General features: G+C 38.3%; 1 protein-coding gene across 1 annotated transcript in view; it reads right to left on the minus strand.

The window, feature by feature from the left end:
* Window positions 1–11609, minus strand: part of sgip1a (SH3GL interacting endocytic adaptor 1a) — a 197606-nt gene extending 185997 nt beyond the window's left edge. Inside the window, exons 1-2 of the mRNA XM_059984381.1 lie at window positions 11313–11609; window positions 10797–10841 (exon numbers count right to left, since the gene is read on the minus strand). Coding sequence (XP_059840364.1) covers window positions 10797–10806 — 10 coding nt within the window. The 5' untranslated portion in view covers window positions 10807–10841; window positions 11313–11609. The remainder of the gene's footprint in view (window positions 1–10796; window positions 10842–11312) is intronic.
* Between the last annotated feature and the right edge of the window lie 2544 nt (window positions 11610–14153).

A 14153-nucleotide genomic window follows, 5' to 3' on the forward strand; every position in this document is an offset into this window, starting at 1 on the left:
TTTACTTTATGAGATGTAAAATTAATGTACCTTATAAAGTCATTTGAAATATTTGCCTAAGGGTATTACAAAACATGTTTCTTTTTTTAAACTGGAGAACTTGTTAAGCAGTAATTATTGCTTGATACTAAAACTTAGATCTCATACAACATCAGATATGATTTCTGAGATATTTTACAATGAGATAAACTTGTTCATGTCATTGACTGCCTTTTCCTGTTTTTGTTGGAGAAAACCATAAGCAGTGTATCTGTAGAGGAGAACTGAATTTCTCATAGCAACTTTGTGATTGACACTTTATACCATGCAAGTGTAGAAAATCCTAATGCTGCTGCCAGTTTCACCCGTCAGTTCTCAAAAGTCTGGACCAATAGTACAACCAATGCGACCCTAAGAAATTAGCTGCTCTCATTGCTGTACCTTTGGGATACCACTGAAGCAATGGTTTAAGAGTTCCAGTCAGGTACTCGGTTCCCTTAAATGGCAATGGAATGGGAACTGGTTTATTATTGTCGTATGTACCAAAGTACAGAGAAAAACTGCTTTGAATGCCATCCTTACAGATCATTTCATCACATCAGTAAACTGAGGAAGTATAAGAGAAAAGGAATAACAGAATGCAGAATAGAGTGTCACCATTGCAGGGAGGGTTCAGCATAGGTAGACAATAATGTGCAAGGCCATGATGAGGTAGGATGTGGAATTTTCATGTCTTAATGTTGCCAGTGGCCCATACACATTCATACTGCCTTGAAGAGGCACAGGCACACTGGGTTCTACAGATCTTATCTGAGATTGTGTGGGACAGGTTTCAATGTTTAAAGTTTGAAGTAAATTTATAATCAAAGTACATATATGTCATCATATATGACTCAGAGAATCATTTTCTTGTGGGCATTCACAGTAAATACAAAGAAACACGGTAGACCAAATGAAAGATTGCCCATAACAAGACAGACGCATAACCAAGGTACAATAGACAACAAAGTGCAAATACAAGCAGAAAACATAATAATAAATAAATAATCAATAAATATCAAGAACGTGAGATGAAAGGTCCTTGAAGTAAGTCTATAGGTTGTGAGAACAGGTCAGTTTTAGGACGAGTGAAGTTGAATGAAGTTATTTCTTCTGGTTCAAGAGCCTGATGGTTAAGGGGTAATAATTGTTCCTGAACCTGGTGGCCAGCATTTCAAGTTCGGCCATTACACAATTGGCCAATTACACCTACAATATAAGTTTTACTTCAGTTTAAAATCATTAGGAACAGTCTTAACCAACTTTCTTAATACCATTACATTTTCCTTTTGCTCAAAACTGAACCATTTTGTAAACTGCAAGGAGACACTGGTTCCATCTGTTGCAGTGAGATCCTGCTGTGACTCAAGTACTTCATGTGGGTGCTTAACTTGCAAGATAAGCTTCATCATAAAGCTGAAAGAATATTGGCAGTCTTCTCAGCAAAAACCTTTCTTGTTTAGAAAATTGTTAATACATTTCTGTAACCAAAAGTTACTAGTCTGAAATTTCTAGGAAATACCAGCTATTTCAATGAAAGACCACACCAACTTTGGCATTCAACCAATGTGCAAAAGACAACAAACAGCAAATAAATAAAAAAGAAAGAAAGGGTAATAAATAAATAGATAGATAGATAGATAAATAAATAAATAATATCGCAGACATGAGATGAGGAGTCCTTGAAAGTGAATCCAAAGGTTGTGGGAACATTTCAATGATGGAGCAAATGGAATCAAGTAAAGTTATCTCCTGTGGTTCGAGACCCTGATGGTTGAGGAGTAATAACTGTTCCTGAACCGGGTGGTGTGAGTCCTGAGCCTACTGTACCTTCTTCCTGAACAGTGAGAAGACAGCCTGTCTAGGGTGCAGGGGTCCCTGCTGGTGGATGCTGCTTTACTGCGATACCGTTTTGTGTAGATGCGCTCAATGCTGGGGAGGGTATTACCTGTGATGGACTGTGCCACATCCACCACTTTTTGGAAGATTTTCCATTCAAGGGCAATGATGCTTCCATACCAGGCTGTGATGAAGGTAGTTAAAATATTCTCCACCACACATCTATAGAAATTAGTCAAAGTTTCAGATATAATGCCCAGATCTCCTAATTGTTTAAACTCCTAATGTTTTAAGTGATTAACATATATATATATTTTAAAATTTTAAATGATTTTTAAAAATGTCTAATACTTTGGAACCACATGTTTAAAACAAACAATTCTTTTATATTTAATTATTGGAAGCGTTCATATATGAGGAGAATTGGAAGAGCCCCATGTCATGTCTATATTGATCAGATACCAGTTTACATGATGTGGATTCTAAGTAAAACTCTATATAGTTTTATACCGTAAATACTTAAGTATTGTAAAAAGGAATGAAAAACAAAGGAAGATTTTAAGATCCAAAGTGAAGTTAGGTTAAGAGGGAGAAATTATATTCACAGATGATTTGTTTGAATTTAGGAAACAGGAAAAACATGACAACTATTCATAAAAGACAAATGAAGAAATAGGTTATGATTAAAGTTTGTGGAATGGAATTGTCATTCACTAGTACACAGAAATTGTCTTACTTATTATAAACCAAGCACAGAGACATGACGCAGGCTATTTGCATCAGAAATCTCTTTTATCTTGATATAGGAAGAACCAAAGACATCTCAGTTGAGTGTGATATACAGTAAGCAGGAATTTGGTAATACTGGGAAAAGGTGACAATGATTTCAATAGACTCACTTGACATACTCTGTTGGCTTGGTAGAGTAGCTAATATATGCATTCCGAGCAACACAAGCAGAATGCTGGAGGGACTCAGCAGGCCTGGCAGCATCGATGGAAAAGAGAACTGCTGACGTTTTGGGCCAAGTCCTGGTGAAAGGTCTTGGTCCGAAATGTCAACTGCACTCTTTTCCAGAGATGCTGCCTGGCCTGCTGAGTTCCTCCAGCATCTTATCTATGTTGCTTGGATTTCCAGCGTCTACAGGTTTTCTCTTGATTGTGATCCGCACACTGATAAAGCTTTTTAAATGAAATATTTTAAACTGTTGCCTTGTGCTCCCAAGAGAAAATTGCACTGTAAAGTTATTTTTTTCTCTCTTTCCTGCAACCTGCTCACCAAAGCCTGGCCAGATTTTGCTTTCTCCTCTGTTTGCTCTAGAGCAGTACAAGAAATAAACTGGGTGATCCTTCTGTGCAAAACCTGTGTTCAGTTTGTTTGTTATGAGCTTTCCAAAGCCTTTCACTGTAATTAACCCTCCCACTCCAACCTATTGGTCTGTGGTCTCCTGAACTGTTCCAACGAGCTTGAGGAACAACACCTCATCTTCTATATCGGCATGTTGTAGCTTAACTTCTCAACTTAATATGGAATTTTACAGTTTGATTTCTGTCATGATCAATTGTCACTCTGTAATATCATCAGAGCTGTTTGTTATTGTATTTTATTTTCCTGTTTTCTTCTGAGAGTGGAGGGAATGCACATCCTCATCTGCTGGGCATGTTTTCTTGCTCTTGCTCTACATTTCATATTCCTTTTGTGTCCGACTCACTCTCTGACAGCTCACAATCACTCATCGACAGTGTAACCCTGCTTACAGCCTTTTCCCTGCTTTACCGTATCAGAGACGTCTTATCTTTTGTCTCATTCCCTGTTTTGACAAAGGGTCTTTCACCTAATATGCCCATTGTGTTACGTTCATTGTGTTACTCTTCCCACAAGTGCAGCCTGACCTGCTGAGTGTTTTCAGCATTTTGTACTTGAGTACAAGAAGCTCTTGGCTATCACATACAGTGCAATCACGATCAAGCTCCTGAATCTTAAAGTGTGTGTGTGAATGATTCGAAAGTGAACATTAGCTTTGACATCCTCACATATCTGTGTTCCAAAGAGTTATACAGTCAAACTCCTTGCAAAGATTGTTGTAATGCAACTAGTTAACCTTTTTCATTTTATAACAGCTGCCTGTTATTTGTTTTTGCCCCTCAGCATCTGGTTTCTGTGATGTATTGCAGTTACCTTTAGATATTTTAGATGAACTTTCTATGTTTAATGGGTTCTGTACTGAAGCACAAACTGAAAAGTCTTTACAGTAATTCCAATTGTATTTCAAAAGAATTAGTTTGCACGAGTGCTTGGTAAGCTCTTCAGTTTTGTTTTCTGACACAGAATGGAGTGGAATATCATACAGCAGTCAGCAGAGAATTACTAGCATGCAACAAGAAGGGTGCTTGGCTCTTCCGTTCTTCCTAACCTCAACTAATAAAAAGCTTCACTAAACTAATTCCTCGTCTAAAAATACCCCTAACCAAATAAATTCTAGATCCAGTTAGCATAACAAATAACTGCATTGAGAGCAGAAACCTTTCAGCAATTCCATCTATCCCCGTAAACCTAACAGCTTTCTGGTAATGCAACTTATCAGGAAGAACTGATAACGAGCAAGAGGAAAATCATGAAATAGTCTTTTAAAGGTGTTTCAGATTATGAATGAATGGGACATGCTAAAAAATATGAAATTCTGCCTGCAGTTGAAAGATTTTAGAACGGTGGAATGTAGAAGATTAAATGCAGGATACTTAGTACAGAGGAGAGAGGGACGTGAGATGTGAACTGCTCTGCTGGAGTTAGTGATTGATATAGAGACCTATGTAACCTTTTAAATGAGTATTTGAGGAAAGGAGGAATAATGAACTATGTAAACAAAAACGTTACTTAAGGATTGTTGCATCATTTACTCAGAGTGTCTCATTTTTATGTTCAAATTTCTACAGAGTGATGTAGAATCCTGATGAGATGAACACATTGCATTTTTGTTGCACCTTTAACACAGCGAGCTGTTTTAAGGTTCATCACAAGAGTGTAATCTAGCATAAATTGACACAATCCATTTGGAAAGCTAGCTAGATGTTTGACTAAATGGGAGGAATTTAAAGCCCATCATCCAAGGAAGTAGAGACAAGTGAAAGGTTTATGTTGGTGATTCTCGGGAGTCAGATGAGTGAACGCACAGTCACCACTGGCAAGACACTTTGGCAGGTGAAATTATGATAGGACGTATAAAGTACATGGCAGGGACCTTATGAGTACTGATGTCACAGATACATTGGAGTATAAGTCCATAACTCTTTGAAAGAGGTGGAAGGGGCATTCTGTGTCCTTGCCTTCATGGGGTAAAGCAGAATGTATACGAGTTGGGACATCATGTTGTAGTGTACAAAATATTGGTTACATGGCACATGGAGTATTTTGTACAATTCTGGTCACCACTTTACAAAAAGGAAATGGTGTGCTGGTCTGATGATCTGATGCACAGGATCGTAAGAGGCTGCAGAGGTTTGTAGACTTGGCCAGATCCATCATGGGAACAAGCCTCCCCATCGCTGAGGAAATCTGCAAAAGGTTGTGTCTCAAGAATGCAACATCCACCATTAAGTGTTCTCACCACCCAGGACATGCCCTCTTGTCATTACTACCTCCAGGAGAAGGCTGCAGATACACACTCAACAACTTAGGGACAGCTTCTTCCCCTCCACCATCAGATTTCTGAATGGTCAATGCACCCATGAACACTACCTCACTATTACCCTTTAACACTATTTATTCATTTTATATTGTATCGTAATTAACAGTCATCTTGTACTGTACTGATGCCATGATATATGTAACTAATAATACATTTGATTCTGCTTCTGGTAGCTGTGGAGATTCACTAGGACATTACCTAAAATGGAGGATAATAGTTAGAAGGGGAATTTGGATAGGCTGAGTTTATTCCCCAAGAATGGAGAAGGCTGAGAAGTCACTTTGTGAAGGTTTAAACAGTTAGAAGGTGCATAGATAGGACAGAGGCTCAGAGTGTTTTCCCAAGGGCAGGGAAGTCTAGAACAAGAAGATACAAGTTTAAGGCAGAAAGGGAGAATTTTAAGGAGATCTGAGGGGTACATTTTACACACAAAGTGTGCTGTGCATTTGGAATGTGCCGTATATCTGGGATGAGCAGTCAGAGGAGATGGAGGAGACAGACATAAATACGTTGTCTAAAAAGAATTGAAAGGAAAGTCAGACAGAAGGCAAATAAGATTAGCATAGAAAAGCATCATGATTTGCATGAATGAATCAGACCTAAAGAGCCAGTTCATGTGCTGTAAGGTTCTATGATTTAAGATTCTCTGAAATCAGTGGTGTGCAGATATGCAGAATGGAGGAGAAAAAGTTTACAGGTGGGTGGGCAGATGAATTATAGAGCTGGAAGAAGTTAGTCATTGGGAGGAAAGAAGCTATTTAAAAAGTAAAACCTTTTTATGTTCCAGAAATGTTTCAATTCCACAAGCCTTCATAGCATCTAGATCAACGATGTTTCAATATTCTGCAAACTAAAAATTAGAATTAGCCCCTTGTGATGTTAATGTCAGTAAAAGATTTAAATAATTTTTTGCTAACTTGAAAAATTTTAGCTGAACTAACACACTTAAACAATATGACAAAAGTAGTTGACAAATTTCTCAGACTTGTTCCAATTATTTATAATAAATTTGAAGTTAGATAACCATGTTTAATATTTACCCTGACTTTAATTTTTGCCTTGAAACTTGTTCTGAGTAAATATTTTTGTTTAGAACCTGGGCTACTTATGCTAGCTTTTTAAATGTGAAATGTGCATAATAATCATTTACACAAACCTTAATAGGATTGCAGCTATTTCTGATCCCAACATTGGGAAATTAGATTGAGAAATTCTGATTCATCTCAATGTTCATGTTATTCCCTCAGCATAATTCATGCATGAGATGACTTTCTCAAGGCATATAAAATAAATTGCTCAATAATGACTGAAACTGGTGCAAAAATGTAACTTCTAATTCGTACTTTTCACTCATTGTTTAAAAAATGAGCAAAGCACACTCTAACTTGCCCACTACATGAAAATTGAGGTGTCCCTGATGGAACAAAGATGTTCTTCCCTTCCTTTTTGCCTGTGTCGTGATGACAGGTCTGCTTCAGTGGCAGATCAGTTGCTTGTGCGTGCGAGCTTGCAGCATCTTTAAACTGCACAGATCAGTGCTTCTTCTCTCTGTCTATGTCCAGTAGTAACTTTGGCAATGCTTAGGGCAGAGAAAGAAATGTGTGGGAAGGATCATAGTGGGTGAGATCTAGCTGCGGTCAGGCAGTCTGAAGATGAGTTCCGCCCTCCAGTCACCCCGTTTTCCCTTACCTACAGTACATAGCTGCCCTGTGGCTGCCTTGAAGAGTGTACTTCATGGCATTGACTTATTACCCAGCAGGAATGATGTGGTGGCTGCATGCAGTGTGCTGCCATCAGCACGTGTGCAGACACAGTTACCATAAAAAGATGCAAACCACCTTAATGATTCTATAAAGGTGAATTGTATCAGTGTTGTGTTTTATTGTAGAATAGAGTCCTAAATGGCTATTACTTAGTGTAAAAAAAGCATTCAGTGCATCAAAAAAGAGTGAAGTCCAAATTTTAGGCACGTTTCTTTAAAATGGAAGTATCAAAATGATTTTGTCTTTAATCTCCCTTATAAACCAGGAGAGCAGATTGCCCATCCTTTGAATACTCCTCATCTAACGGTTCAGTGGTGACTCCATTTGCCAGATGGAACATGTTTCCCTGTTGATTCCATGCTCTGGCATTTTTCAATCCAGAACCAAGCTGCTGAAAACTGCCATGAAACACAAAGCCATTCAGCGCTCGCACTAAATGACAATTCTGCTTTATTGCCTGGTGTGAAAAGACATGGGAATCTCTGCATTAAACTCATTGAAGAGCCTTGGGAAACGTTCAGCAACGTCACAACGAAATGTGATCAGGGCTCCAAGAAAGGATATGTAAACTAGGATTGCGTTCCCAGAAGTAAAGTGCATGAGGTGATTTAAGAAGGTTCTTATCCAAAGAATGGATTTCTGTCTTTTTCTATTGGTGAAGATTCAAATGGACATAATCACAAACTTAGTATTTCCCTATATAAGAAATCATGGAAGCATGGCACTTTTTTCTCTACAAATAGGTGCTGTTGTCCAGTCTAATTAATAACTTCATGTATGATGATTGTATTTTCCTTTGGAACACAATGATATTAAGGACTTGGAGATAAGGCAGGCAAATGGAGGTAGCTACAGACACAATCTCATCTCTAGGGTCTCAGTGGCCTCCTCTTTTTCCTGTTATCAGTGTGTATCTATTGTGGAGATGCTGCTTTATCACAGCAATGGATAATATGGCTTACTCTCCATATCGTACTGCGGAGGCTTGCATGTCTATACAGTTAGGACGCAATATTTATGGTGAACTCTGACCGCAGAGGCCTCAGACTCAGGCTCAGGATAAAAAGGAACATTCAGCACTTATTAAGTGCTTCAATGTGTTATACTTTACTCAAAAGATGGTAGAGGAGTGGAAATCTTCTCACAAAAACTGTAGATGCTGCATCAATTAATAAATCTAAAACTGCAGTCAACTAATTTTTACAAGCGTTGATATGAAAGGATTGTAATGCCAAATTTAATGGCAAAATCATAATACATCAAGTGGTAGAAAAGACATGCTGATGAATGGCCTGTCTCTTTAGTCATATCAGACATACCTACAGGACCAATGACCTGGCTGCCTTGACATGATGGATATACCTGTATGTTCATTCCACCAAGATATCCAACAAAAAGTTCATAGAAAGAAGAAATGCAATTTTAAGTGTTGACCTATTCAATAAATGTTTCATGTTCCAAATGAAATCCCCGAGAAGCCTAGAGTTCATGAACATGAATAGATCATGAACACATTGAAAATGGCTGATTTTAAATTGAATGTCTTGGCATATGACTGCAGTATATCAGAGAATGTGCCTTTCTGCAGTTTTACCAGCTGGGTGGTGATCTTTTAAAGCTGATCACTCATGTGCAGCAGAACCCTGTGAAAATTGGTGAGTGACTGATTCATTCCACCATAACACTGTCCAGGAAATGGACAAAAGTTACATGCAGATGTTTTAACTATTTTTTTGTTTAATTGAAAAAAAATTGTAGAACGTGTTATCAAACAAAACAGGCAGCTACATTTACTGTAAATTAAAACTTGAGAAAAAGACTCAAACCGTGCAGTGGTTCAGCTTATGGGGAGTTACAGGAAACGTGGCCCTGTAACCTAGATCCCACTCTATAAGAACAGCTATCAATCTCAGCTAGTTAATTAACCATCTATTGAAAGTTCAGAATTTCCCTCCCACAACTCTTTCTTTAGAAGTTATTTTGAGTTTAATTTTAGGCAGAAAAAGTAAAGCTGTGGTATGAATCCATTTTCCTCACCAAACCATTGATAGTTGGTATTGGTACTTTTCATCCATTTGAATGAAAAGCACATAATACAGTAATGAATGGGTTACGTAGATTTACATCAATTTTACACAGAGCTCTTCAAATAAACCAGCATTTTGCAACTGATGCCTTATGCCAAATGAGATATCATCTGGTCTGACATGCTACAGGATATTTTCTTCAGGGCTCCTTAGAAGTTCAATTTCCAAAAGGACCAGAATGTTTTGTCACATTAATGATATTTCATTTCAAAATGTGGTGAGCAATCTCAGTCCGTATTTTTCAATGCTCTATTAATTAACTTTACTTCAACATGTTTACCCTTCCAGTAATATATGTTTGATATTTTTACCAATGATTAAATTTAAAATTCATGTTTAAAAATCCAAGTAAAATGTTGAATATTTGCCTGCATAAAACAAAAGAATGGACAGAAAATCAAACCACAGCTTCTTCTATTTTTATCAGCAGCTGCTTTATATTGAATCTGATCAAAATAAACGAAGCTAGTTATTAAGGGCTGCAGAAGATATTAATTTCCTGTTTATAACATACCACAGCACCAATCTAGCTAATCTCTGCTACTCCACAAATAAAAGTTAAAGCTATTATGTACACCGAACCCTCGATGCATCGCACAGACATGGCCACTAAATTTTCAATATTCAAACAGTCCTAACGAAAGGTTTGGAGAACCTTCATTTCTGTTAATTCACTGTTGCCATGGTTAACCGGAATCAGGCTGAAAATGAGCATGACTGATGAAAAAGTAATCTTATTGGTTGCATCATTCAAATTAATATGGTCAGAGAGTTTAGATTAATATAAAAAGTATGATTTTGGACAGTGGGCAGACTGAATATAATGGTTGCAGATACTTCATCTTATGCAATGAATCTTATCATTGCCACACAAGAGTGATTTTCTCCACTCATAATATACAAATGTACTATGCCTTAATGCAAGTATCACTACATTAAGTGCTTACACAACTTCTAATTCATTGCAAGATGTACTTAAATTTGGAACTATCATGCTCTTTGTTTAAATCAGAGGTACAATTTATAATTAATCATAATTCATCAATTATTTTCATCCAGTAATGTATTTGTCCACAATAATCTCGATAATCTTGAAGCTTTAATGATGTCACTGCTAAAGCAACCTTGTTAAATTTCCTTATAGGCAATAAAAATCCCTCAGAAATGGGTACATAAAAGATAACTGGAGGACATCAAGTGTTTCAAGGACCCATAAGGGTCATTTGCTTTTAGTTGCTGCCTAAAGCACAATAGAAAGCAGTGCATAGCCACGGAATGAATTAGAAATATGAATGCACGATCTCTCGTGGCATTGTCTGTTTGAATGAAAGCCCTTCGTTTGCTTACTTCTGCTCAGCTAATTCACAAGGCAGGCTTAAAATATTACATAGGATTGAAGCTTACCTTCCATCATGGTGGCAGAATTGCATTCCTTAATCTCCAAAGGTCCTGAAAGACACAGGAAAGCAGCAGCCAGTTATCACATATGAATTCAACAGGAATGAATGAAGATCAGCATCAACTCCTAGCTATTGCGGATGCCAAAATGGAACTGAAATGGTGCGTGTACAGGCCATGGATGCCACAAATGCTGTCAGCAGCAGGTTCACAGAATGATGCTGATAAAAGACAGGGAGAGGAAGCTTGCTGTGCTCTACACAACTGCTGGGTTCAGCCAATTGCTGTAGCTCTGTTGCTAATCACATGGTTGCCATCAACTGACACAATACCTTTTGGGAACACAGGAAAAAGCCACCTCCCCACCTTTCTCTGATTTGCACACACCGACACAAACATCCAGCAGACAGACACGCACACACACACACACACCGACACAAACATCCAGCAGACAGACAGACAGACAGACACACACACACACACACACACACACACACACACACACACACAGAGTCCATATACCTTGTGACGCACTTCACCGTTTTATAATCCTACTTGGGTCGCCAGGCAGATCAGATTAATAATCAGCACTGTTAGACGCATGTAGAAGCCTTCACTATCAGCTGAGCATCCAAAAATATGCAAGTAAAGAGCCTCTTCCCTTCAGCATTTATATCATTCCCAAAGCTGAGTATCAATAATTAAGCTATAGTGTTGTTCTCGTGTTAATCAGCCAGTTAATGCTTGTGTCCTTTTGTCAGAAAGCTGCTGCACATTTCTGCTTGTTCCTCCCCTTCTCTCTCTCTCTCTCTCCCTCCCTCTCTCCTCTCGCTCTCTGTGCCATTGAAAAGAGATCAATCCCACTGACGTCACATCATAAACAATTATCCCCAGAAGGATCATGGAGAAAAAAAATCCTCCCAAACTGCTTAGCGAAAAACTTGAAAATAATGTGCCATGAAGGAACCCGATATAAAGGGTAAAAGAATCAGCATAAGCAGATGAAGCAGCAGGAATTTGTGTGGGAAAATTCATAATGGTAGGACACAGTGGGAAACTGAATTAATTAGAGTGTATGCATGAACGTACATAAAGAGAGAATATTGACAGCTGACTGACACATATGTCTCCTACTGAATAAACACAGACAGATCTTTTGGAGCATTCCGTCTTCTGTTTCTCCATAATAATTCAGTTTGCATTGCCACCTAACCTTTGAATACATTTGTGTTGAAATCAATAATGTTTTTCTCTAAAATGCACTTATCTGGAACCTTGAAAATTTTTAAGCTTGTGCATTGGCAAAAACTCCTGTCAATTAAGGAAATACAGGTATAAATAATATATATTTAATTTACAAATTTGATCAGCAAGGTAGGTGCTGAATGCAGTCATCCTCTGCTCTACCTGGCTTTCTCAGTACAAATACTTCACATGGCTTTGTATCTTCATTTGCATCATGTTTTCCTATGGTCGCTGGACCAAATTTATCTTCAGTTCTGCTCTTATTTCTTTGTGACACATACAAAGTGCTGGAGGAGCTCAGCAAGACAGACAGCAGCTATAGAGGGGAACAACCTATTGGCATTTCAGGCTGAGACCCTTCACCAGAACTGGAATACAAGGCGGAACTTGTCAGAATAAGTTGGGGGGCAAGAGGGGAAGTTGCACAAGTTGGCAGGTGAGGGGAAGGAAAATGAAGTACTAAGCTGGGAGGCAATAGGAGAACGAGATAAAGGGATAAAGAAGGAATCTGGTAGGTGAGAACAGTGGACCATGGGAGAAAAAGGAGGAGGAGAGGCACCAAGATGAGGTAATGGTAAGATAAGGAGATGAGAAAGGAAGAGAGAGGAACCAGAAACGAGGATGGGGAGAAAAAAGAGGGCGAGGGAAATTACTAGAAGTTTAAAGAAAATGCTGCAGGAACTGAGCAGGCCGGGCAGCATCTATGGAAAAGAGTACAGTCAACTTTTTGGGCTGAGACCCTTCCTTTGAGCAGGACTGGAGAAAAAAAGTTGAGGAGTAGATTTAAAAGGTGGGGAGGGGAGAGAGAAACACAAGGTGATAGGTAAAAGTGGGAGGGGGAGGGATGAAGTCAAGAGCTGGGAAGTTGATTGGTGAAAGAGATACAGGGCCGGAGGAGGGGAAGTCCGATAGGAGAACAGTAGGCTATGGAAGAAAGAAAAGGGGAGGGAAGCATCGGAGGGAGGCAATAGGCAGGCAAGGAGAAAAGGTGAGAGAGGGAAAAGGGGATAGGGAATGGCAAAGGGGAGGGGGAAGGCTATTACTGGAAGTTCAATAAATCGATGTTCATGCCATCAGATTGGAGGCTACCCAGATGGAATGCAAAGTGTTTAAAGAGTTTAAGGGAGGTAGAATTATCCCAGTAATCACAAAGTGGATGAAAAGGCCTTAAAGCAATTGAGTGTAATACTTTTTCTTCTCCTGTAGGAACGTTTGTCTAACTGTTGATCATAAACTGCAATAGCATAGAGTGAAACCTACTAACCTAGAGTATATATTATTTGGTCTTTGGTATCTGGTACAATGTTATGCCATACAACATTATAAAAATCATGGAGTGCAGTTAATAGTGACAATGATTAGATATGACTTCAGGAGAACATAGTCTATTTAATAAATTGGCCAAATGCAAACTGATATAAACTAAATTCAGAAAAATACGTAATTAAATTTTATGGGTTGAAGGACGAGGTAAGGATTTATCAAAGTAAAAGAGCAGAGACTTAGAAGATCTCAGAAAAACTTCAGCGCAATTGTTGGTTAATAGTAACTATTAAATTCCCCGGATCACTAGAGAGAGAGAGAGAGAGAGAGAGAGAGAGAGAGAGGTGTATTCTATAAGGCCATAAGATCATCTATTGTTAATAGTGTTACAATGTACTTTGTGAATCAGATATTGAGAAATATTTTAAAACTATTACAAATGAAATATAAACTAAAGCCAAAGTTATGTAAAATGTCTTTAAAAATAGTTAAACAATTAAAATGCCTAACAATAAACCTTGAACAGCATTAAATAAAACACAGATAATTTTTGGTAAGTTACTCTGGTTATTTTTCCCTGCAGCACCGCATTTCCAGTTTAACTATACAACTTGGTGCAGAATTTGAGAATAGATTCCTCAGTATAGGTGCTGGGGAATCTCAGTCTAATTCTGCTCCTTTCCTGGACTCCAGTAGCCGAGTGCAAGAGGGTAATTGTCAGTAAAGCTCAACCATATCAAGACTTCCCTGTTTTTGTGAGAGTTCTGAAATGTGCTGCCACTTACACAAGACAAATAACGTACTTACGTTTCTGTGTGGAACCATTGGCAAGACACAGCATAAAACATCAGAAGT

This window comes from Hypanus sabinus, chromosome 11 (assembly GCF_030144855.1).
Source record: "Hypanus sabinus isolate sHypSab1 chromosome 11, sHypSab1.hap1, whole genome shotgun sequence".
Taxonomy (NCBI): Eukaryota; Metazoa; Chordata; class Chondrichthyes; order Myliobatiformes; family Dasyatidae; genus Hypanus; species Hypanus sabinus.